This window comes from Pseudophryne corroboree, assembly GCF_028390025.1.
Source record: "Pseudophryne corroboree isolate aPseCor3 chromosome 3 unlocalized genomic scaffold, aPseCor3.hap2 SUPER_3_unloc_1, whole genome shotgun sequence".
Lineage (NCBI taxonomy): Eukaryota > Metazoa > Chordata > Amphibia > Anura > Myobatrachidae > Pseudophryne > Pseudophryne corroboree.
The window spans coordinates 3,707,590-3,734,581 of NW_026967493.1; the positions used below are offsets into that span (position 1 = coordinate 3,707,590).

Below are 26,992 nucleotides of genomic sequence, written 5' to 3' on the forward strand. Positions count from 1 at the left end.
CCGGAAGTAACGTGGAACGCACAGGCCGGATGTGGCTGCGCTAGACCGGAAGTGCTGACCCCTCCCAAGCAGGAAGTGGTGTGCAGCCTCCTCCCGGTTAGTGGCAGTAGGAGGTAATGTCCTGTGTTATCGGCGATGATCACGTGTGCGGCTTCTTCTCTCACCCATACGGTTGTGTCTATGTTACCTTCGTGCTAAGGACCTGGACGTGACAAAACGAGAGGGCAGGAGAGAACTTCCGCCCTTACAGCACCTAAATGTTTTCTTCGTTCTCCGTTCCAGGTAAACTAGACTCTACCTCACTCATACTGTATATCAGGGGCAGGGGACCTGTGGTACTACATAGCCCAGCATGCCCAGTCGCAGTGTTATGGTTAGGGCATGCTGGGGATGTGTAGTGCCACAGGCTGCCTCCCCCTGTTGTATATGGGGGGTTACAAGCATGGTGGAGGCTAGATCCAAGTGGCCTAAGGGACTTTTACCGTCAGGGGGAGGAGCCACGACACAAAGGGGAGAAGCTACGCCAGCGGTACAGTTGCTCTAGTATCCACGCCACCAACTATTACCTTTAGTAATTAGGTGGCGAGCGGAGCGAGCCACCGTGCCCGAAGCAAGCCCGCGAGGGTACTTTTCGGGTACCTTGTTCGGCCGTAGCTCCTCCCCCTGGTGACGGGTCTCCTCCCCTAGGTACGTCAGAAGGTCCCTTCTCCCACTCTGATATAGAATCAACCGTGCACTCAGTAACCATGGACGGTTAAACCATCAGCCAGTGTCCCTGCGGCGGCCATCCCTAGCGTGTGAGCAGCATGTGGGAAGCTCTGGTTCCCATATGGAGGGGAAGTTTGATAGGAAGGTGGAGAAGGTCTAATGGCTTACAAGTGGGATCTGAGGGGTGTCTGCTGGGCATGTGGGTGAGCGAAGGTCTCATAGTCTTATACTTGGCATATAGAGATGTATGATGGGGCATATGTAGAGATCTTACTGGCATCAGTGGAGGTAGGATGGGGTGTGGTCTGAGGGATTAGTCAGGACTCAGACCCTCATCACAGGTGTCAGCGCGATGTGCCGTACAGCCTGACATTGACTGCCGACTATACACATGGTGCAATACGCACTATATTTCCTTTCGATTTTTACTATGTAGTCAAAATCGAAAGAAATATCACACCGTGTGTGCACACCATTATACTCACCAACAGAGGTGACTGCTGGGAATGGGACATTATACAGTAACACCAGGAGATGTGTCTGGGTGATGACTGGAGAGGTGACTGCTGGGAATGGAACATTATACAGTAACACCAGGAGATGTGACCGGAGAGGTGACTGCTGGGAATGGGGTATTATACAGTAACACCGGGGGATGTGACCAGAGAGGGGACTGCTGGGAATGGGGCATTATACAGTAACACCAGGGGATGTGTCTGGGTGATGACTGGAGAGGTGACTGCTGGGAATGGGACATTATACAGTAACACCAGGGGATGTGTCTGGGTGATGACTGGAGAGGGGACTGCTGGGAATGGGGCATTATACAGTAACACCAGGGGATGTGTCTGGGTGATGTCTGGAGAGGTGACTGCTGGGAATGGGGCATTATACAGTAACACCAGGGGATGTGTCTGGGTGATGACTGTATCATTGTGTGTGTCAGGTTCCTATAAGGTGTGAGAACGTCACTGTCTATTTCTCCATGGAGGAGTGGGAGTATATAGAGGAACACAGGGGTCTGTACAAGGACGTGATGATGGAAAATCACCGGCCCCTCACATCACTGGGTAAGAGGAGACTTTCCTGTAAAGAGGATAACATTTTAAGGTCCACCTAGATACACACCTCACCTGAAAGTAACTCATAAACAATTAATTCCGTCATTGGGTGTCCTTACAGATGGGGCCAGTAACAGGAATACCCCAGAGAGATGTCCCCGTCGTCTGTATTCCCCGGATTGTACAGAGGAGAATCACAGTGTCCCACAGGAGCATCAGGTAGGTGGAATTTAGGGTTTGTGACTTATCATTACATGATCTAGTGCTCATTCTAGCACTCTGCAGCTTATCTGTGAGGGAGGGCATATAATAGCTGTAGTAATACATCATGTCTAAAATGTGCCCTCCTCACTGATTAGCTGCAGGTTGCTAGAATGAGCACACTGCCTGTCACAACACCGACACCGGGATCTCATTCCCTAACAATCCCGATAGTTGGCGACTATTCCCACTCATGGGTGTCCACGACACCCATAGAGTGGGAATAGAACTTGTGGCCAGCGCAGCGAGTCCACAAGGGTTTTCGTTGCCACACACACACACACACACACACACACACACACACACACACACACACACACACGCCATCTCACAGCCGGGATGCCGGCCCGTCGGTCACACATACCGAACTCCTATGATCTATGGAGAAGCTGTCTGATTCTTATATGCTAGTATTCTATAATGAATGAATTAAGACATAATTTGTGTTATCTTGTTTTGTGCATTATTTAGAGTGCAAATCTGACTAATATTAAGGTAGAAGATATAAAAGAGGAAGAGGAGACGTATGTGATGATAGAGCAGCAGTGTAAGGAGGAAGAAGAAGAGACGAATGTGATGATAGATCAGCAGTGTAAGGAGGAAGAAGAAGAGACGTATGTGATGATAGATCAGCAGTGTAAGGAGGAGGAAATCCCTGCAGATATCAGCACAGGTGAGTAATAATCACTGAGTACAGAGTCACATATTCTCCTTGTTCAGTCATTACAGCAATCTCTTATCACAGAGGTTCCCAAACTTGGTCCTCAAGGCACCCTAACAGACCAGGTTTTAAGTATATTCTTAGCTGAGTACAGATACTTAAATTTAATTGACTGAGGTACTTATTAAGTCACCTGTGACCAAACATGGTTATTCTTGAAGCCTGGACTGTTACGGTGCTTGGGAACTTCTGTCTTATTCTACACCCTCCTCTGCCAGGACAGCTGTATTCATCTGCCCAGTTGGAGCGTCCAGAGTCATTAGTCCCTATTAGACTCCCTGGCCTGGGATGGAAATGAGTCCAGATTTGCGGAGACCTATCAGTAAATATATAGTGAGGTCGCTATTAAGGAACCACAGACTACAGGTGGCGCTGCAATTGCAGAGTGTTATATGTACAGTATATGCCTCTCGGCCTGCTGATATATGGCGGTGTGATTAGCGTCCATCACCCAAACTTGAACCCTTTTCATTTATAATATCAGCTGCAGTACAGAGTGTCTTCATGATTATACTGTATGGGAATCCTTATACAGCTTCGCAGCTCACACCATGTAATCCAACAATCCCGTATATCCAGCAGTATCTGGCACAGCCTGTCCGATCTCTGTGCTGCAGAGCAATGAGGAGATCAGGAGTGACCAGGCGGGCTGATGATACCGTTAGCGTACAAACGCGACTGCGCCAAAGAGGTCACAGCAGTGTGCAGGTCAGAATCATCCCCCAAGTGAGGGGACCCCTGTTTAGTTTTCGTTTTAACCCAGTATGGGGAAGGACTGGTGTTCTGTAGTCAGCTGTGATTGCGTGCATGGCGCCGATGCCACTGCGTCCGGATTATTCTGATTAAGGCATGGGTCAAACGCAACTATCGATGGTATTCTGTTTCTGTGTATGGATCGCACCTCTCTGACTTCATACGCAAAGTTGCGGTCGCATGGGTTACAGTTTTGAGACAATCGCAATTTCAGTCTCGATAGTGATCCTTGCTGAATTAGGCCCATAGGGCCCGATTCAGACCTAATCGCTGCTGTGCGTTTCTGCACAGCAGGCGATTATCGATAGACTGCGTATGCACCGCAATGCACACGCGCGTTGCCAAACAACAGGCATCGCCGGTCAGCGACAGGCTGGTACGGAAATTTGTGGGTGGTAACTGACCGTTTTCTGGGAGTGTCAGGGAAACCGCAGGCGTGGCCAAGCGTTTTCAGGGAGGGTGTGTGACATCAGCTCCGGCCCCGATCAGCCTGTTCTCATCGCACTGTAGGAGTAAGTCCTGGGCTGCACACAGAATGTACACACTGGGAAAAATCATTCGATGGTGAGTGGGGTGAACGGATTTGCAGCTGTCTGCTGACTGAGGGACATTCTTAGCACGGCGTACACACGCGATTGCACACTGGCACGGGTGAATTTACACTCCCCTTGGGCGGTGACTATCTGATCGCAGGACAACAAAATTAGCAGCCCAGCGATCAGGTCTCAAGTAGGCCCAAATGAGCAATACAGTGCCCTTATCTTTCCTTCCTAGTCATGGGATGTAGTTACAGTATGTGACTGGCGGTCACTTTACCGACGGCGACATCCCGACCCCTCTAAATCACAACGGTCGGCATGCCAACTAGCAGGGGCTGTCCCACTGGTGGGTGTCCACCGAGCCCACAGCGTGGTGAGCGTGCAAGGTGCTTCATTGCATTCGCCCCCGCCGTCATTCTGCAGGGATTCTGTCGGTATGCTGACCGCTGGGATCCTCAGTGCCGGTCAGCCATATCCAACCCCTAGCCATATGTTTCCAAATCCCACACCGCTAGATTACACCAAATCTCAGTATCGTTAGTTTTTATCTCATACATAGGGCCGTATTCAATAGGAGTCAGAAACTGCCATCTTGTCAGAAAGACGTCAGTTTCCAACTGATTGAGGTGGGAAGGGGTTCCGACCTACTGTATTCAATGTCTGTCCTTTTCTTCCAACAAGTCGGGAAACCCGGCTTGTCAGAATACGCGCAGATCAGTGGCTACGGTCGCCGAGCCGCGTGTATTGTCGGAAGCGGGGCCAAACCCAACAGGTTTTAGCCCAGTTTCCGACAATGTCAATCCGACTTTAAAAAAAAAAGTCGGATTGACACTATTGGGAACGGAACAAACCTGTCTGGTTTGGCCCAGGATTGAATAGAGAGCTGTCGGGTCCTTTCCGTCGGAAAGAATACAGAACATAGTGTAGCTCCCATCTTTCCATGTGATATTTAGTAGCAGTGATTTGGGGAGGGCAGAGTGAGGTAAATGTAACAGGGCAGCCGGGGAACATGGGTGGAATAGTCCCTGTTACATAACATGATCTGGGTCCAGCAGCCGTCCTGACATGTATGTAATCAGTGCGTGGTGCTGACGTGTGCAGTGTCAGGGATTCCTGATCCTCCGGCTCTGTTACTTGTCTGCAGTTACTGCACCAGGTGCGTTATCTTACAGGTGACCCCGTTCCTGCCCAGTAGGGGCACGTGCAGGAGTTTCCAGTGTTCCGGGATAGTTCTGTTATGGCGGGGGTGTAGTATGAGTTGTGTAACACTGAGAATACAGGGAGATTATTATATGTGTAAGTGTCTGTCTATTTTATATTGGGACACTGATAATGACCAGTGATAATCCAGTGTAAGTAGTGACCAGGCTGAATTCCAACCTATTAATGCTCATCTTATAACCAGTGAATATGCCAAATTTATTTATCAGATGTAACATCGCAGGTATTAAAGTTTACCAACAATATACAAGGCAGATGGTGCGCCCAGTGGGTATGTGTGGAGGTCTGTAATAAGGGGTAATGTGGGGAGGTCTCATGGGCTTTTAATTTGCATCTGGGAAAGTCTGATGGGTATATGGGTGGAATGATGGGCATCCGTGTAAGACAAGGTGTCAGGAGGACTGAGCAGCACCCAGAGCCCCATCACGGTGCCTCAACCTCACTCACTGATACATGAGAGGCACAATGACCAGAAGATCCTGGAACTCGCCAACAAGATCATTCAGCTGCTGACTGGAGAGGTGACTGCTGGGAATGAGACATTATACAGTAACACCAGGGATGTGACTGGAGAGGTGACTGCTGGGAATGGGACATTATACAGTAACACCAGGGGGGAGGTGTCTGGGTGATGACTGGAGAGGTGACTGCTGGGAATGGGACATTGTACAGTAACACCGGGGGATGTGTCTGGGTGATGACCGGAGAGGTGACTGCTGGGAATGGGGCATTATACAGTAACACCAGGGGATGTGTCTGGGTGATGACTGGAGAGGTGACTGCTGGGAATGGGACATTATACAGTAACACCAGGGGATGTGTCTGGGTGATGACTGGAGAGGTGACTGCTGGGAATGGGGCATTATACAGTAACACCAGGGGATGTGTCTGGGTGATGACTGGAGAGGTGACTGCTGGGAATGGGACATTATACAGTAACACCAGGGGATGTGTCTGGGTGATGACCAGAGAGGTGACTGCTGGGAATGGGACATTATACAGTAACACCAGGGGAGGTGACTGCTGGGAATGGGACTTTATACAGTAACACCGGGGGATGTGACCGGAGAGGTGTCTGCTGGAAATGGGACATTTATAGAGTAACACCAGGGGATGTGACCGGAGAGGTGACTGCTGGGAATGAGACATTATACAGTAACACCAGGGGAGGTGACTGCTGGGAATGAGACATTGTACAGTAACACCGGGGGATGTGTCTGGGTGATGACTGAAGAGGTGACTGCTGGGAATGGGACATTATACAGTAACACCACGGGATGTGACCAGAGAGGTGACTGCTGGGAATGGGACATTATACAGTAACACCACGGGATGTGACCAGAGAGGTGACTGCTGGGAATGGGACATTATACAGTAACACCAGGGGATGTGACTGGATAGGTAACTGCTGGGAATGGGACATTATACAGTAACACCGGGGGATGTGTCTGGAGAGGTGACTGCTGGGAATGGGACATTATACAGAAACACCAGAGGATGTGTCTGGAGAGGTGACTGCTGGGAATGGGGCATTATACAGTAACACCAGGGCATGTGACCAGAGAGGTGTCTGCTTGGAATGGGACATTATACAGTAACACCGGGGGATGTGACCAGAGAGGTGTCTGCTGGGAATGGGACATTATACAGTAACACCGGGGGATGTGACTGCTGGGAATGGGACATTATACAGTAACACCGGGGGATGTGACCGGAGAGGTGAATTCTGGAAATGGGACATTATACAGTAACACCGGGGGATGTGACTGCTGGGAATGGGACATTATACAGTAACACCGGGGGATGTGACCAGGGAGGTGACTGCTGGGAATGGGACATTATACAGTAACACCAGGGATGTGACTGGAGAGGTGACTGCTGGGAATGGGACATTATACAGTAATACCGGGGGATGTGACCGGAGAGGTGACTGCTGGGAATGGGAAGTTATATAGTAACACCGAGTGATGTGTCTGGAGAGGTGACTGCTGGGAATGGGGCATTATACAGTAACACTGGGGGATGTGACAGAGGTGACTGCTGAGAATGGTATGTTATACAGTAACACCGGGGGGGGGGGGGGTGACTGGAGAGGTGACTGCTGGGAATGGGACATTATACAGTAACACCAGGGGATGTGACTGGAGAGGTGACTGCTGGGAATGGGGCATTATACAGTAACATCAGGGGATGTGTCTGGGTGATGACTGGAGAGGTGACTGCTGGGAATGGGACATTATACAGTAACACCAGGGGATGTGTCTGGGTGATGACCAGAGAGGTGACTGCTGGGAATGGGACATTATACAGTAACACCAGGGGATGTGTCTGGGTGATGACTGGAGAGGTGACTGCTGGGAATGGGACGTTATACAGTAACACCAGGGGATGTGACTGGAGAGGTGACTGCTGGGAATGGGACATTATACAGTAACACCAGGGGATGTGACCGGAGAGGTGAATTCTGGGAATGGGACATTATACAGTAACACTGGGGGATGTGACCGGAGAGGTGACTGCTGGGAATGGGACATTATACAGTAACACCAGGGGATGTGACCGGAGAGGTGACTGCTGGGAATGGGACATTATACAGTAACACCAGGGGATGTGACTGGAGAGGTGACTGCTGGGAATGGGACATTATACAGTAATACCGGGGGATGTGACCGGAGAGGTGACTGCTGGGAATGGGAAGTTATATAGTAACACCGAGGGATGTGTCTGGAGAGGTGACTGCTGGGAATGGGGCATTATACAGTAACACTGGGGGATGTGACAGAGGTGACTGCTGAGAATGGTACGTTATACAGTAACACCGGGGGGCGGGGGGGGGGGGGGTGACTGGAGAGGTGACTGCTGGGAATGGGACATTACAGTAGCACCAGGGGATGTGACCGGAGAGGTGACTGCTGGGAATGGGACATTATACAGTAACACCAGGTGATGTGTCTGGGTGATGACTGGAGAGGTGACTGCTGGGAATGGGACATTATACAGTAACACCAGGGGATGTGTCTGGGTGATGACTGGAGAGGTGACTGCTGGGAATGGGACATTATACAGTAACACCAGGGGATGTGTCTGGGTGATGACTGGAGAGGTGACTGCTGGGAATGGGGCATTATACAGTAACACCAGGGGATGTGTCTGGGTGATGACTGGACAGGTGACTGCTGGGAATAGGACATTATACAGTAACACCAGGTGATGTGTCTGGGTGATGACTGGAGAGGTGACTGCTGGGAATGGGACATTATACAGTAATACCGGGGGATGTGACCGGAGAGGTGACTGCTGGGAATGGGACATTACAGTAGCACCAGGGGATGTGACCGGAGAGGTGACTGCTGGGAATGGGACATTATACAGTAACACCAGGTGATGTGTCTGGGTGATGACTGGAGAGGTGACTGCTGGGAATGGGACATTATACAGTAACACCAGGGGATGTGTCTGGGTGATGACTGAAGAGGTGACTGCTGGGAATGGGACATTATACAGTAACACCGGGGGATGTGTCTGGGTGATGACTGGAGAGGTGACTGCTGGGAATGGGGCATTATACAGTAACACCAGGGGATGTGTCTGGGTGATGACTGGACAGGTGACTGCTGGGAATGGGACATTATACAGTAACACCAGGGGATGTGTCTGGGTGATGACTGTATCATTGTGTGTGTCAGGTTCCTATAAGGTGTGAGGATGTCACTGTCTATTTCTCCATGGAGGAGTGGGAGTATATAGAGGAACACAGGGGTCTGTACAAGGACGTGATGATGGAGAATCACCGGCCCCTCACATCACTGGGTAAGAGGAGACTGTCATGTAGTGTAATGGAGAGAGCAGCTATGGGGGCCACCTAGATACACTTCTGATAATCCCATATATACAATGTACTCAGTCACTGTGTGTCTCCTACAGATGGAGCCAGTAACAGGAATATTCCAGAGAGATGTCCCCGTCCTCTTTATTCCCAGGATCACAGAGTGGAGGGTCAGGTAGGTGAATTGGGGGTCTCCCCAAATACCAATGTGCATTGATATGTAGAGAAACTGGGCATAATTCAGACCTGATCGCACGCTAGGTTTTTTAGCTGCGCTGCGATGAGGTCAGAACTGCGCATGCATATGCACCGCAATACGCAGGCGCATCTTACGGGTACACAGCGGATTGTTGCTGAGCGATGGATTTAATGAAGACCCATTCGCACAGCCGATTGCAAGGACATTGACAGGAAGAAAGCGTTTGTGGGTGTCAACTGACCGTTTTCTGGGAGTGTTTGGGAAAATGCAGGCGTGTCCAAGCGTTTGTAAGGCGGGTGTCTGACGTCAATTCCGGTCCCGGACAGGCTGATGTGATCGCAGCCGATGAGTAAGATCTGGGCTACTTAGAAACTGTACAAAACAACATTTTTGTACTGCTCGGCTGCTCATGTGTTCGCACACTTGCAAAGCAAAAATACACTCCCATATGGGCGGCGACTATCTGCTCGCAGCTCTCAAAAAACCCTAGCGAGCAATCAGGTCTGAATAAGGCCCACTGTGAGGGTCTCATATGCTGATATATGTATCTTGTTTAATCTCAATGAAACAAATCAGATATTTCTCTGACGTTCTAGAGGATGCTGGGGTCCATATTAGTACCATGGGGTATAGACAGGTCCACCAGGAGCCAATGGCACTTTAAGCGTTTGAGAGTGTGGGCTGGCTCCTCCTGCTATTCCCCTCCTGCCAGACTCCGTTTAGAAAATGTGCCCGGAGGAGCCGGTCACAGCGATGGGAGCTCTACAGAGCTTTCCTGGTAAAGTTTATTTCTCTTACGTCCTAGAGGATGCTGGGGACTCCGTAAGGACCATGGGGTATAGACGGGCTCCGCAGGAGACATGGGCACTCTAAAGACTTTACATGGGTGTGCACTGGCTCCTCCCTCTATGCCCCTCCTCCAGACCTCAGTTAGATTCTGTGCCCAGAGGAGACTGGGTGCACTGCAGGGGAGCTCTCCTGAGTTTCTCTGAAAAATACTTTTTGTTAGTTTTTTTATTTTTAGGGAGCACTGCTGGCAACAGGCTCCCCGCATCGTGGGACTGAGGGGTGAGAAGCAGACCTACTTCAATGATAGGCTCTGCTTCTTAGGCTACTGGACACCATTAGCTCCAGAGGGTCGTAACGTAGGTCTCACCCTCGCCGTTCGTACCAGGGCCGCGCCGCTGTCCTCCTCACAGAGCCGGAAGATAGAAGCCAGGTGAGTATGAGAAGAAAGAAGACTGCAAAGGCGGCAGAAGACTTCAGATCTTCTATGAGTTAACGCGCGCCATTGCTCCCACATTAACAGACACACTGGCGGCACTGTGTGGGTGCAGGGCGCAGGGGGGCGCCCTGGGCAGCAATTAATAAACCTTTAGGGACACTGTCATAGTTATATACTGCGGAAGCAGTATATTACAAAAACCCGCGCTAGTATAAAGATTTGAGCGGGATCGAAGCCCGCCGGTGAGGGGGCGGAGCTTGATTCCTCAGCACTAACCAGCGCCATCTTCTCCACAGCACGCTGCAGAGAAGCTGGCTCCCCGGACTCTCCCCTGCTGAATACTAGTACAGAGGGCAAAACAGAGGGAATGGGGGCACATTTATTTGGCGCAGTGAGTGTATTTTTATAAAAGCGCTGTACTGACTGGGATTTTATTCCGGTGGCGCTGGGTGTGTGCTGGCATACTCTCTCTCTGTCTCTCCAAAGGGCCTTGATTGGGGGACTGTCTCCATATATATACTTGGATATTTATATTTGTCTAATCATGATTAAATCGAACACTTTTGAAGTTTTTATTTTTATTGTTTTGTGTATTGTTTAGGATGAAGCCTTTAATACTATTATTAAAGTAGAAGTTATAAAAGAGGAAGATGAGACATATGTGAAGGGTGATCAGCTGTGTAGTGAGGAGGAAATCCCTACAGATATCGGCACAGGTAAGCAATAGTCACTAAGTATGTATTATACTCCTGCTCTCCCCCTCACATCATGTCACTGTGTGTTACTAGCCCAGAGATCTGACCAGTCTCCTCCCCACACTCTCTGGTGTATCTCATACATCAGGAGCCATCATCCCCTATTATACTCCTGCTCTCCCCCTCACATCATGTCACTGTGTTACCAGCCCAGAGATCTGACCAGTCTCCTCCCCACACTCTCTGGTGTATCTCATACATCAGGGGCCATCAGCCCCTATTTCTCTAACGTCCTAAGTGGATGCTGGGACTCCGTAAGGACCATGGGAATAGCGGCTCCGCAGGAGACAGGGCACAAAATAAAAGCTTGAGTATCAGGTGGTGTGCACTGGCTCCTCCCCCTATGACCCTCCTCCAAGCCAGTTAGATTTTTGTGCCCGGCCGAGAAGGGTGCAAACTAGGTAGCTCTCCTGAGCTGCTTAGAATAAAAGTTTAGTTAGGTTTTTTTATTTTCAGTGAGTCCTGCTGGCAACAGGCTCACTGCACCGTGGGACTAAGGGGAGAAGAAGCGAACTCACCTGAGTGCAGAGTGGATTGGGCTTCTTAGGCTACTGGACGTTAGCTCCAGAGGGACGATCACAGGTTCAGCCTGGATGGGTCACCGGAGCCGCGCCGCCGTCCCCCTTACAGAGCCAGAAGAGACGAAGAGGTCCGGTGAAAGCGGCGGCAGAAGACATCCTGTCTTCAAGACTAAGGTAGCGCACAGCACCGCAGCTGTGCGCCATTGCTCTCAGCACACTTCACACTCCGGTCACTGAGGGTGCAGGGCGCTGGGGGGGGAGCGCCCTGAGACGCAATATAAATCAAACACCTTAGCTGGCTAAAGGAATACATCACATATAGCTCCAGGGCTATATGGATGTATTTTTTCCCCTGCCATTTTACACAGGAAAAGCGGGAGATGAGGACGTCGTGAAGGGGCGGGGCCTATCTCCTCAGCACACTGGCGCCATTTTTCCCTCACAGCTCCGCTGGAAGGACGGCTCCCTGACTCTCCCCTGCAGTCCTGCTTCTGATTCAGGGTAAAAAAGAGAAGGGGGGGCATTTTGGCAGCAGATTATAACAAAACAGCAGCTATAAGGGTTTAACACTCATATAAGGTTATCCCTGTATATATATATATAGCGCTGGGTGTGTGCTGGCAGACTCTCCCTCTGTCTCTCCAAAGGGCTAAGTGGGGTCCTGTCCTCTATCAGAGCATTCCCGGTGTGTGTGCTGTGTGTCGGTACGCGTGTGTCGACATGTATGAGGAGGAAAATGAGGTGGAGGCGGAGCAGTTGCCTGTATTAGTGATGTCACCCCCTAGGGAGTCGACACCTGACTGGATGATTGTGTTTAAGCAATTAAGTGATAATGTCAGCATTTTACAAAAAACTGTTGACGACATGAGAAAGCCGGCAAATCAATTAGTGCCTGTTCAGGCGTCTCAGACACCCTCAGGGGCCCTAAAACGTCCGCTACCTCAGTGGGTCGACACGGATCCAGATACAGATACTGAGTCTAGTGTCGACGGTGACGAGACAAACGTAATGTCCAGTAGGGCCACACGTTACATGATCACGGCAATGAAAGAGGCATTGAACCTTTCTGACACTACAAGTACCACAAAGGCGGGTATTATGTGGGGTGTGAAAAAACTGCCAATAGTTTTTCCTGAGTCAGATGAGATAAATGAGGTGTGTGATAAAGCGTGGGTTTCCCCCAATAAAAAACAGCTAATTTCTAATAAATTATTAGCACTATACCCTTTCCCGCCAGAGGTTAGGGCGCGGTGCGAAACACCCCCTAGGGTAGATAAGGCGCTCACACGTTTATCTAAACAAGTAGCGTTACCGTCCACTGATACGGCCACCCTCAAAGAACCAGCTGATAGGAGGCTGGAAAATATCCTGAAAAGTATATACACACATACTGGTGTTATACTGCGACCAGCAATCGCATCAGCCTGGATGTGCAGTGCTGGAGTCGCATGGGCGGATTCCCTGACTGAGAATATTGATACCCTGGATAGGGACAATATTTTGTTAACTATAGAACATTTAAAGGATGCATTGCTATATATGCGTGATGCGCAGAGGGATATTTGTACCCTGGCATCAAGAGTAAGCGCAATGTCCATCTCTGCCAGAAGAGCATTATGGACCCGACAGTGGTCAGGGGACGCAGATTCCAAACGGCACATGGAAGTATTGCTGTATAAGGGGGAGGAGTTATTTGGGGCTGGTCTAACAGACCTGGTGGCCACGGCAACGGCTGGAAAATCCACCTTTTTACCCCAGGTTACTTCACATCAGCAGAAAAAGACACAGTCTTTTCAAACTCAGTCCTTTCGTTCCCATAAGTACAAGCGAGCAAAAGGCCACTCTTTTCTGCCCAAGGGCAGAGGAAGAGGAAAAAGACTGCACCATGCAGCCGCTTCCCAGGAGCAGAAGCCCTCCCCTGCTTCTGCCAAGTCTTCAGCATGACGCTGGGGCTTTACAAGCAGACTCAGACACGGTGGGGGCCCGTCTCAAGAATTTCAACGCGCAGTGGGCTCACTCGCAAGTGGATCCCTGGATTCTACAGGTAGTATCGCAGGGGTACAAACTGGAATTCGAGGCGTTTCCTCCTCATCGGTTCCTGAAGTCTGCTTTACCAAAGTCTCCCTCCGACAGGGAGGCAGTTCTGGAAGCCATTCACAAGCTGTACTCCCAGCAGGTGATAATCAAGGTACCCCTCTTACAACAGGGGAAGGGGTATTATTCCACACTATTTGTGGTACCGAAGCCGGACGGCTCGGTGAGACCAATCTTAAATCTAAAATCTTTGAACACTTACATAAAAAGGTTCAAATTCAAGATGGAGTCACTTAGAGCGGTGATAGCGAACCTGGAAGAGGGGGACTATATGGTGTCGCTGGACATCAAGGATGCTTATCTCCACGTCCCAATATACCCTTCTCGCCAAGGGTACCTCAGGTTTGTAGTACAAAACTGTCATTATCAGTTTCAGACGCTGCCGTTTGGATTGTCCACGGCGCCTCGGGTCTTTACCAAGGTAATGGCCGAAATGATGATTCTTCTACGAAGAAAAGGCATCTTAATTATCCCTTACTTGGACGATCTCCTGATAAGGGCAAGAACCAAGGAACAGTTAGAAGTCGGAGTGGCACTATCTCAGGTAGTGCTAAGTCAGCACGGATGGATTCTAAATATCCCAAAATCGCAGCTGATTCCAACGACACGTCTACTGTTCTTAGGAATGATTCTGGACACAGTCCAGAAGAAGGTGTTTCTCCCGGAGGAGAAGGCCAGGGAGTTATCCGAGCTAGTCAGGAACCTCCTAAAACCAGGACAGGTATCAGTGCATCAGTGCACAAGGGTCCTGGGAAAAATGGTGGCTTCTTACGAAGCGATTCCATTCGGAAGATTCCATGCAAGAACGTTTCAGTGGGATCTACTGGGAAAATGGTCCGGATCGCATCTTCAGATGCATCAACGGATAACCCTGTCGCCAAGGACAAGGGTGTCTCTCCTGTGGTGGCTTCAGAGTGCTCATCTACTAGAGGGCCGCAGATTTGGCATTCAGGATTGGATCCTGGTAACCACGGATGCCAGCCTGAGAGGCTGGGGAGCAGTCACACAGGGAAGGAATTTCCAGGGCTTGTGGTCAAGCATGGAAACATCTCTTCATATAAACATTCTGGAACTAAGGGCCATTTACAATGCCTTAATTCAAGCAAAACCTCTGCTTCAGGGTCAGGCGGTGTTGATCCAATCGGACAACATCACGTCAGTCGCCCACGTAAACAGACAGGGCGGCACGAGAAGCAGGAGGGCAATGGCAGAAACGGCAAGGATTCTTCGCTGGGCGGAAAATCATGTGATAGCACTGTCAGCAGTGTTCATTCCGGGAGTGGACAACTGGGAAGCAGACTTCCTCAGCAGACACGACCTTCACCCGGGAGAGTGGGGACTTCACCCAGAAGTCTTCCACCAAATTGTAAACCGTTGGGAAAAACCAAAGGTGGACATGATGGCGTCACGTCTAAACAAAAAACTGGACAGATATTGCGCCAGGTCAAGGGACCCTCAGGCAATAGCAGTGGACACTCTGGTAACGCCGTGGGTGTACCAGTCAGTGTATGTGTTCCCTCCTCTGCCCCTCATACCAAAAGTATTGAGAATCATAAGAAGGAGAGGAGTAAGAACTATAATCGTGGTTCCGGATTGGCCAAGAAGGTCTTGGTACCCGGAACTTCAAGAGATGCTCACGGACGAACCGTGGCCTCTACCTCTAAGAAAGGACCTGCTACTGCAGGGGCCTTGTCTGTTCCAAGACTTACCGCAGCTGCGTTTGACGGCATGGCGGTTGAACGCCGGATCCTGAAGGACAAGGGCATTCCAGAAGAAGTAATCCCTACTCTGGTAAAAGCCAGAAAGGAAGTAACCGCAAAACATTATCACCGCATTTGGCGTAAATATGTGGCGTGGTGTGAGGCCAAGAAGGCCCCTACAGAGGAATTTCAACTGGGTCGATTCTTGCATTTCCTGCAAACAGGACTGTCTATGGGCCTAAAATTAGGGTCCATTAAGGTTCAAATTTCGGCCTTGTCGATATTCTTCCAGAAAGAACTGGCTTCAGTACCTGAAGTTCAGACATTTGTGAAAGGGGTGCTGCACATACAGCCTCCTTTTGTGCCTCCAGTGGCACCTTGGGATCTCAATGTTGTGTTGAGATTTCTAAAATCACATTGGTTCTAACCATTGTCTACGGTAGATTTAAAATATCTCACGTGGAAGGTGTCGATGCTGTTGGCCTTGGCGTCAGCCAGGCGTGTGTCAGAATTGGCGGCTTTATCATGTAAAAGCCCTTACCTAATTTTTCTTTCTGACAGGGCGGAATTGAGGACTCGTCCTCAATTTCTACCTAAGGTGGTTTCTGCATTTCACATGAACCAACCTATTGTGGTACCTGCGGCTACTAGGGACTTAGAGGACTCTAAGTTGCTGGACGTTGTCAGGGCCTTGAAAATATATGTTTCCAGGACGGCTGGAGTCAGGAAATCTGACTCGCTGTTTATCCTATATGCACCCAACAAGCTGGGTGCTCCTGCTTCAAAGCAGACGATTGCTCGTTGGATTTGTAGTACAATTCAGCTTGCACATTCCGTGGCAGGATTGCCACAGCCAAAATCGGTAAAAGCCCATTCCACAAGGAAAGTGGGCTCATCTTGGGCGGCTGCCCGAGGGGTCTCGGCTTTACAACTTTGCCGAGCAGCTACTTGGTCAGGGGCAAACACGTTTGCAAAATTCTACAAATTTGATACCCTGGCTGAGGAGGACCTGGAGTTCTCTCACTCGGTGCTGCAGAGTCATCCGCACTCTCCCGCCCGTTTGGGAGCTTTGGTATAATCCCCATGGTCCTTACGGAGTCCCAGCATCCACTTAGGACGTTAGAGAAAATAAGATTTTACTTACCGATAAATCTATTTCTCGTAGTCCGTAGTGGATGCTGGGCGCCCATCCCTAGTGCGGATTGTCTGCAATACTTGTGTATAGTTATTGTTACAAGAAAAATTCGGGTTATTATTGTTGAGCCATCTTTTCAGAGGCTCCTTTGCATTTATCATACTGTTAACTGGGTTCAGATCACGAGTTGTACGGTGTGATTGGTGTGGCTGGTATGAGTCTTACCCGGGATTCAATATCCTTCCTTATTATGTACGCTCGTCCGGGCACAGTATCCTAACTGGCTTGGAGGAGGGTCATAGGGGGAGGAGCCAGTGCACACCACCTGATACTCAAGCTTTTATTTTGTGCCCTGTCTCCTGCGGAGCCGCTATTCCCATGGTCCTTACGGAGTCCCAGCATCCACTACGGACTACGAGAAATAGATTTATCGGTAAGTAAAATCTTATTTATACTCCTGCTCTCCCCCTCACATCATATCACTGTGTGTTACCAGCCCAGAGATCTGACCAGTCTCCTCCCCACACTCTCTGGTGTATCTCATACATCAGGAGCCATCAGCCCCTATTATACTCCTGCTCTCCCCCCTCACATCATGTCACTGTGTTACCAGCCCAGAGATCTGACCATCTATTATAAGTAGACGTCTCATTCTGGTGTAGAGATCTGAGCTGTGTCCTAGGACACAGACATTGGATCTCTGCGGCACCATTGTCCTCCTCCCTCCTAAGATCACACACACCCGATCACAGTACACACTCGTCACACAAACTCCCCTTCTCACCAGCCTCAACATGTCTGTCCCTGTGCAGCCGCTCCTCTGCAGTCACTATGCTCGGATGCTCTTCACCTTCTGATCTGTCACTTTATCCTTCTCTATCCTTCTACTTCCTCCTTTCTGCATTCGGCCATTTGCACCCAGCTCCATTCTCCAGCTCTGTCCTGATGATCTCCCACAGTCCAGGGCATATTGTAAGGTAGTGACTGCGGGGCAAATGTTCCATCAGTGATAAAAATCCCCCATCAGGGAACTTGCTTCTGGGAGACCATTACATTTTAGTCTGTCCCGGGATGTGTAATGCCTCCTAATCCCAGCACGATGTCAGCTCCAATACAGTCAGTGTACAGAAGGGGGGAGCTAGGGGCGGGCTGGCAGGGCTTGATGGGTGACGGATGTTATGCAGACGGAATGGATTTCACTAATGCAACTCTGATCGCTCTGTGACACATCAGTCAGGCTGCCCCACAGTGCTCAGAGGGGAAGTGTCTGTGTGTTCACTTCCTGTCTGCAGCTCAGCAGCATGGGAGGAGAGGCAATCATAGACACATGGAGGGAGGGGGTAATGGCAGCCACATGGAGGGAGGGGGGTAATGGCAGCCACATGGAGGGAGGGGGGTAATGGCAGCCACATGGAGGGAGGGGTGTAATGGCAGCCACATGGAGGGAGGGGTGTAATGGCAGCCACATGGAGGGAGGGGGGTAATGGCAGCCACATGGGGGGAGGGGGGTAATGGCAGCCACATGGAGGGAGGGGGGTAATGACAGCCACATGGAGGGAGGGGGGTAATGGCAGCCACATGGAGGGAGGGGGGTAATGGCAGCCACATGGAGGGAGGGGGGTAATGGCAGCCACATGGAGGGAGGGGGGTAATGGCAGCCACATGGAGGGAGGGGGGTAATGGCAGCCACGTGGAGGGAGGGGGGGTAATGGCTGCAATGTGGAGGGAGGGGGGGGGGGTAATTGCAGCCACGTAGAGGGAGGGCAGTAATGGCAGCCACGTAGAGGGAGGGGTGTAATGGCTGCCACATAGAGGGCGGGGGGTAATGGCTGCCACGTGGAGGGCGGGGGGTAATGGCTGCCACGTGGAGGGCGGGGGGTAATGGCAGCCACATGGAGAGAGGGAGGTAATGGCAGCCACATGGAGGGAGGGGGGGTAATTGCAGCCACGTAGAGGGAGGGGAGTAATGGCTGCCACGTGGAGAGAGGGAGGGTAATGGCTGCACCACGTGGAGGGCGGGGAGTAATGGCTGCCACGTGGAGGGAGGGGAGTACTCTGTGTCCTCATCATTCTGCTGTCACCTGTCCTGCTGCTCCCTTCCTCATGTCACTGCTGCACGTTCCTTATACTGTGCTCTGCTACACTCTGTCCTCCTCATTCTGCCGTCACCTGTCCTGCTGCTCCCTCCCTCCCCATGTCACTGCTGCACGTTCCTTATACTGTGCTCTGCTACACTCTGTCCTCCTCATTCTGCCGTCACCTGTCCTGCTGCTCCCTCCCCATGTCACTGCTGCACGTTCCTTATACTGTGCTCTGCTACACTCTGTCCTCCTCATTCTGCTGTCACCTGTCCTGCTGCTCCCTCCCCATGTCACTGCTGCACGTTCCTTATACTGTGCTCTGCTACACTCTGTCCTCCTCATTTTGCTGTCACCTGTCCTGCTGCTCCCTCCCCATGTCACTGATGCACGTTCCATATACTGTGCTCTGCTATACTCTGTCCTCATCATTCTGCCGTCACCTGTCCTGCTGCTCCTCTCCCCGTGTCACTGCTGCACGTTCCTTATACTGTGCTCTGCTATACTCTGTCCTCATCATTCTGCTGTCACCTGTCCTGCTGCTCCTCTCCCCGTGTCACTGCTGCACGTTCCTTAAACTGTGCTCTGCTGCACTCTGTCCTCATCATTCTGCTGTCACCTGTCCTGCTGCTCCCTCCCCATGTCACTGCTGCACTTTCCTTATGCTGTGCTCTGCTATACTCTGTCCTCATCATTCTGCTGTCACCTGTCCTGCTGCTCCCTCCCCGTGTCACTGCTGCACTTTCCTTATGCTGTGCTCTGCTATACTCTGTCCTCATCATTCTGCTGTCACCTGTCCTGCTGCTCCTCTCCCCGTGTCACTGCTGCACGTTCCTTATACTGTGCTCTGCTACACTCTGTCCTCCTCATTCTGCTGTCACCTGTCCTGCTGCTCCCTCCCCATGTCACTGCTGCACTTTCCTTATGCTGTGCTCTGCTATACTCTGTCCTTATCATTCTGCTGTCACCTGTCCTGCTGCTCCTCTCCCCGTGTCACTGCTGCACGTTCCTTAAACTGTGCTCTGCTATACTCTGTCCTCATCATTCTGCTGTCACCTGTCCTGCTGCTCCCTCCCCATGTCACTGCTGCACGTTCCTTAAACTGTGCTCTGCTATACTCTGTCCTCATCATTCTGCTGTCACCTGTCCTGCTGCTCCTCTCCCCGTGTCACTGCTGCACGTTCCTTAAACTGTGCTCTGCTGCACTCTGTCCTCATCATTCTGCTGTCACCTGTCCTGCTGCTCCCTCCCCATGTCACTGCTGCACGTTCCTTAAACTGTGCTCTGCTATACTCTGTCCTCATCATTCTGCTGTCACCTGTCCTGCTGCTCCTCTCCCCGTGTCACTGCTGCACGTTCCATATACTGTGCTCTGCTACACTCTGTCCTCATCATTCTGCTGTCACCTGTCCTGCTGCTCCTCTCCCCGTGTCACTGCTGCACATTCCTTATACTGTGCTCTGCTACACTCTGTCCTCATCATTTTGCTGTCACCTGTCCTGCTGCTCCCTCCCCATGTCACCGCTGCACGTTCCTTATACTACTCTCTGCTACACTTTGTCCTCATCATTCTGCCGTCACCTGTCCTGCTGCTCTCCTCCATGTCACTGCTGCACGTTCCTTATACTGTGCTCTGCTGCACTCTGACCTCATCATTCTGCTGTCACCTGTCCTGCTGCTCTCCCCATGTCACTGCTGCACGTTTTTTATACTGTGCTCTGCTGCACTCTGTCCTCATCATTCTGCTGTCACCTGTCCTGCTGCTCCCTCCCCGTGTCACTGCTGCACGTTCCTTAAACTGTGCTCTGCTATACTCTGTCCTCATCATTCTGCTGTCACCTGTCCTGCTGCTCCTCTCCCCGTGTCACTGCTGCACGTTCCTTATACTGTGCTCTGCTACACTCTGTCCTCATCATTCTGCTGTCACCTGTCCTGCTGCTCCCTCCCCGTGTCACTGCTGCACGTTCCTTATACGTTGCTCTGCTGCACTCTGTCCTCATCATTCTGCTGTCACCTGTCCTGCTGCTCCTCTCCCCGTGTCACTGCTGCACATTCCTTATACTGTGCTCTGCTACACTCTGTCCTCATCATTTTGCTGTCACCTGTCCTGCTGCTCCCCTCCCCATGTCACCGCTGCACGTTCCTTATACTACTCTCTGCTACACTCTGTCCTCATCATTCTGCCGTCACCTGTCCTGCTGCTCTCCTCCATGTCACTGCTGCACGTTCCTTATACTGTGCTCTGCTGCACTCTGACCTCATCATTCTGCTGTCACCTGTCCTGCTGCTCCCTCCCCATGTCACTGCTGCACGTTCCTTATACTGTGCTCTGCTACACTCTGTCCTCATCATTCTGCTGTCACCTGTCCTGCTGCTCCCTCCCCATGTCACTGCTGCACGTTTTTTATACTGTGCTCTGCTTCACTGTGTCTTCATTATTCTGCCGTCACCTGCACTGCTGCTCCTCTCCCCATGTCACTGCTGCACGTTCCTTATACTGTGCTCTGCTATACTCTGTCCTCATCATTCTGCTGTCACCTGTCCTGCTGCTCCTCTCCATATGTCACTGCTGCACGTTCCTTACACTGTGCCCTGCTGCACTCTGTCCTCATCATTCTGCTGTCACCTGTCCTGCTGCTCCCTTCCTCATGTCACTGCTGCACGTTTTTTATACTGTGCTCTGCTACACTGTGTCCTCATTATTCTGCCGTCACTTGTCCTGCTGCTCCCTCCCCATGTCACTGCTGCACGTTCCTTATACTGTGCTCTGCTACACTCTGACCTCCTCGTTCTGCTGTCACCTGTCCTGCTGCTCCTCTCCCCGTGTCACTGCTGCACGTTCCTTATACTGTGCTCTGCTACACTCTGTCCTCATCATTCTGCTGTCACCTGTCCTGCTGCTCCCTCCCCGTGTCACTGCTGCACGTTCCTTATACGTTGCTCTGCTGCACTCTGTCCTCATCATTCTGCTGTCACCTGTCCTGCTGCTCCTCTCCCCGTGTCACTGCTGCACATTCCTTATACTGTGCTCTGCTACACTCTGTCCTCATCATTTTGCTGTCACCTGTCCTGCTGCTCCCCTCCCCATGTCACCGCTGCACGTTCCTTATACTACTCTCTGCTACACTCTGTCCTCATCATTCTGCTGTCACCTGTCCTGCTGCTCCCTCCCCATGTCACTGCTGCACGTTCCTTATACTATGCTCTGCTGCACTCTGTCCTCATCATTCTGCTGTCACCTGTCCTGCTGCTCCCTCCCCATGTCACTGCTGCACGTTCCTTATACTGTGCTCTGCTACACTCTGTCCTCATCATTCTGCTGTCACCTGTCCTGCTGCTCTTCTCCCCATGTCACTGCTGCACGTTCCTTATACTGTATTCTGCTGCACTCTGTCCTCATCATTCTGCTGTCACCTGTCCTGCTGCTCCCTTCCTCATGTCACTGCTGCACGTTTTTTATACTGTGCTCTGCTACACTGTGTCCTCATTATTCTGCCGTCACCTGTCCTGCTGCTCCTCTCCCCATTTCACTGCTGCACGTTCCTTATACTGTGCTCTGCTGCACTCTGACCTCCTCGTTCTGCTGTCACCTGTCCTGCTGCTCCTCTCCCCGTGTCACTGCTGCACGTTCCTTATACTGTGCTCTGCTACACTCTGTCCTCCTCATTCTGCTGTCACCTGTCCTGCTGCTCCTCTCCCCGTGTCACTGCTGCACGTTCCTTATACTGTGCTCTGCTATACTCTGTCCTCATCATTCTGCTGTCACCTGTCCTGCTGCTCCTCTCCCCATGTCACTGCTGCACTTTCCTTATACTGTGCTCTGCTACACTCTGTCCTCATCATTCTGCTGTCACCTGTCCTGCTGCTCCTCTCCCCATGTCACTGCTGCACGTTCCTTATACTGTGCTCTGCTGCACTCTGTCCTCATCATTCTGCTGTCACCTGTCCTGCTGCTCCCTCCCCATGTCACTGCTGCACTTTCCTTATACTGTGCTCTGCTACACTCTGTCCTCATCATTCTGCTGCTCCTCTCCCCATGTCACTGCTGCACGTTCCTTATACTGTGCTCTGCTGCACTCTGTCCTCATCATTCTGCTGTCACCTGTCCTGCTGCTCTCTCCCCATGTCACTGCTGCACGTTCCATATACTGTGCTCTGCTGCACTCTGTCCTCATCATTCTGCTGTCACCTGTCCTGCTGCTCTCTCCCCATGTCACTGCTGCACATTCCTTATACTGTGCTCTGCTACACTGTGTCCTCATCATTCTGCTGTCACCTGTCCTGCTGCTCCTCTCCCCATGTCACTGCTGCACGTTCCTTATACTGTGCTCTGCTACACTGTCCTCATCATCTGCTGTCACCTGTCCTGCTGCTCCCTCCCCATGTCACTGCTGCACGTTCCTTATACTGTGCTCTGCTACACTCTGTCCTCATCATTCTGCTGTCACATGTCCTGCTGCTCCCTTCCTCATGTCACTGCTGCACGTTTTTATACTGTGCTCTGCTACACTGTGTCCTCATTATTCTGCCGTCACCTGTCCTGCTGCTCCCTCCCCATGTCACTGCTGCACGTTCCTTATACTGTGCTCTGCTGCACTCTGACCTCCTCGTTCTGCTGTCACCTGTCCTGCTGCTCCTCTCCCCGTGTCACTGCTGCACGTTCCTTATACTATGCTCTGCTACACTCTGTCCTCATCATTCTGCTGTCACCTGTCCTGCTGCTCCCTCCCCGTGTCACTGCTGCACGTTCCTTATACTGTGCTCTGCTACACTCTGTCCTCATCATTCTGCCGTCACCTGTCCTGCTGCTCCCTCCCCATGTCACTGCTGCACTTTCCTTATACTGTGCTCTGCTACACTCTGTCCTCATCATTCTGCTGCTCCTCTCCCCATGTCACTGCTGCACGTTCCTTATACTGTGCTCTGCTGCACTCTGTCCTCATCATTTTGCTGTCACCTGTCCTGCTGCTCCTCTCCATGTCACTGCTGCACATTCCTTATACTGTGCTCTGCTACACTGTGTCCCCATCATTCTGCTGTCACCTGTCCTGCTGCTCCTCTCCCCATGTCACTGCTGCACGTTCCTTATACTGTGCTCTGCTGCACTCTGTCCTCATCATTCTGCTGTCACCTGTCCTGCTGCTCCCTCCCCATGTCACTGCTGCACGTTCCTTATACTGTGCTCTGCTACACTGTGTCCCCATCATTCTGCTGTCACCTGTCCTGCTGCTCTTCTCCCCATGTCACTGCTGCACGTTCCTTATACTGTGCTCTGCTGCACTGTGTCCTCCTCATTCTGCTGTCACCTGTCCTGCTGCTCCTCTCCCCATGTCACTGCTGCACGTTCCTTATACTATGCTCTGCTACACTCTGTCCTCATCATTCTGCTGTCACCTGTCCTGCTGCTCCCTCCCCATGTCACTGCTGCACTTTCCTTATACTGTGCTCTGCTACACTCTGTCCTCATCATTCTGCTGTCACCTGTCCTGCTACTCCCTCCCCATGTCACTGCTGCACTGACATGGGGAGGGTATCTCAAACAGGGATTCTTAGGGCCAGATTCAAATGTACCCCGCCTTCCAATCTGCATTCGTACCTTCCGGCAGTATTCCAATATTGCTGTCGACGGGCGCGACAGGTTAATTTTAGCTCGCTACCCCCGGGGAAAGCGAGCTGAAATGCGCGTAAAGAGACCCATTTGGGTGCCCAAACGGGTGTTTTCACGATCACTCCTTTTACTTGGGTCGGGTTTAGGTGCTTTTCGCGCCTAAACCCAACTGTAATTGGCACAATAATGGGGGGGGGGGCATTTGAATATCACCCCTCTATCTCCCGTCACTTTAGACGGGATATCGGGGGTCCGATATGATTTAAATGACCCCCTTAGTGTGATTGCTCTGATCTCTGCTTGTGACCTTAGGAGGTGCGAGCACCAATCAGGAAAGGCGTTACTACTGTATTTGCCGGTTACAGTGACTCCCACAGCGCACAAGATGGAGTTACACAAGCTAAACACATTCCCCCCATAGTATGAATTTTTACTTAATGCAGAAAGAAAATATCTATTTCCAAATATGTATGTTATTCCCAGCAGATGGATGCAGAAGCAGGAATACCTCGGGGGGTCGTCTCCTTTTGTCTTCAGATTATAAAATAGAAGATAACATCGTACAAGATTCTCCAGGAGAAACCCCTATTACACTAAATGTACATCCAGTATTGGACAAGGAAGATACGTCATCTGATCCCTCTAATCATAAAGAGTGTTCTGCTGATACATTAGATGATATTACACATAGAACAAGCCCTACAGGTGCTAAAATGTTCCCCTGTTCTGAGTGTGGGAGATGTTTCTTAAAACATTCAGTCTTTGTTAGACATCAGAGAACTCACACAGGTGAGAAACCATTTTCATGTTCTGAGTGTGAGAAATGTTTCTCACAGGCATCACATCTTACTGAACATCTTAGAGTTCACACAGGTGAGAAACCGTTCTGTTGTTTTGACTGTGGGAAATGTTTCACACGGAAATCAAAGCTGATTGCACATCAGGGAACTCACACAGGTGAGAAACCGTTCTCTTGTTCTGAGTGTGGGAAATGTTTTACCCTGAAATCACAGCTTGCTACACATCAGAGTAGTCACACAGGTGAAAAACCATTTCCATGTTCTGAGTGTGGGAAATGTTTCTCACAAAAATCACAGCTTGTTGTACATCTTAGAGTTCACACAGGTGAGAAACCGTTCTCTTGTTCCGAGTGTGGGAAATGTTTTACACAGAAATCAAAGCAGGTTGCACATCAGAGAATTCACACAGGTGAGAAACCGTTCTCTTGTTCTGAGTGTGGGAAATGTTTCAGACGGAAATCAAAGCTAACAATACATCAGAGAACTCACACAGGTGAGAAACCATTCTCTTGTTCTGAGTGTGGGAAATGTTTCTCACGAAAATCAAAGCTGATTCCACATCGGAGAACTCACACAGGTGAGAAACCATTTTCGTGTACTGAATGTGGGAAATGTTTCGTACAAAAATCAGACGTTCTTATACACCAGAGAAGTCACACAGGTGAGAAACCATTTTTATGCTCTGAGTGTGGGAAATGTTTTACAACACACTCAAATCTTTTCAAACATCTGAGAAATCACAGAGGTGATAAGCCATTTCTCTGTTCTGAGTGTGGGAGATGTTTTGCCTGCAAATCAACTCTTGACAGACATCAGAGAACTCACACAGGTGAGAAGCCGTTTCCGTGCTCTGACTGTGTGAAACATTTTGCTTGTAAATCAACTCTTGTCTCCCATCAGAGAATTCATACGGGTGAGAAGCCGTTTCCATGTTCTGTGTGTGGGAAATGTTTTACGCAAAAAACAACCCTTGTTGTGCATCAGAGAACTCACACGGGTGGGAAAAAGACATTATTACGTTGATATTATTAATGTAAAGAATAAAAAAATGTGAAAACATATTTACATGTTGTATTGACATCACTGATTTATAGGGGTCTTTTAAATCTTTACTTGCACAATATATTTACATGTTATAAATTACCATCCACAGCCATAGGTGGAATGTGTTTCATCAACAGAAGACTGCAACATACAGTAGTTTTCTTCTATTAGACTTTGGCTATAACTCTGCACAGTAATTAGATCACAAAGATGTTATATGGGGTCATAAATAATCTTTATACATAATAAAACTATAAGGGTTGTGTCTGTACATAGACATTTTGCCGAGAAATATCTAGGTATGGTTTATGAAGTATGTAGATGAAAGAAAACATTTTTAGAATTTTTGTCTGTTCATTCCAACATTACACAAAAACTACTGGCTGAATTTGGATGGTGTTATTAATATTGTATAGCTTAGTGACCTAAAAAGAAACTGAGGTATGTATTATCTCAATGTGACAGGGCGAGGAGCAAAAAATGACTATTTCTTTTTCATCCACTAAGAGTCACTGGAGTACACTTGGGATATGGATGGTGCGTTAGCAGGGACAGACACATTTAAATATTTAAAGTAGTAAACCTCCACACTCCCAAAGTACCTCAGTGTGTCTTCACAGGGATAGGACACATAGTGGAAGTCTCAAGATTTTCACTTTTATTTCTCTATCGTCCTAGTGGATGCTGGGGTTCCTGAAAGGACCATGGGGAATAGCGGCTCCGCAGGAGACAGGGCACAAAAA

General features: G+C 50.2%; 1 protein-coding gene across 3 annotated transcripts; it reads left to right on the forward strand.

The window, feature by feature from the left end:
* LOC134983112 (gastrula zinc finger protein XlCGF26.1-like) lies at positions 1-26,266 on the forward strand. 3 transcript variants are annotated; one of them, XM_063948828.1, is made up of 7 exons: positions 1-282; positions 1,655-1,778; positions 1,891-1,988; positions 2,502-2,703; positions 9,189-9,265; positions 11,116-11,230; positions 24,889-26,266. In XM_063948828.1, exons 2-7 carry the CDS (start codon positions 1,694-1,696, stop codon positions 26,226-26,228), a joined length of 1,917 nt encoding a protein of 638 aa, XP_063804898.1. In that variant the 5' UTR covers positions 1-282; positions 1,655-1,693; the 3' UTR covers positions 26,229-26,266. The 3 variants fall into 3 exon arrangements, with proteins under 3 accessions (XP_063804898.1, XP_063804899.1, XP_063804897.1); XM_063948827.1 differs by lacking the exon at positions 1-282 and adding an exon at positions 735-911; XM_063948829.1 differs by lacking the exon at positions 1,655-1,778.
* Positions 26,267-26,992: the final 726 nt, after the last annotated feature.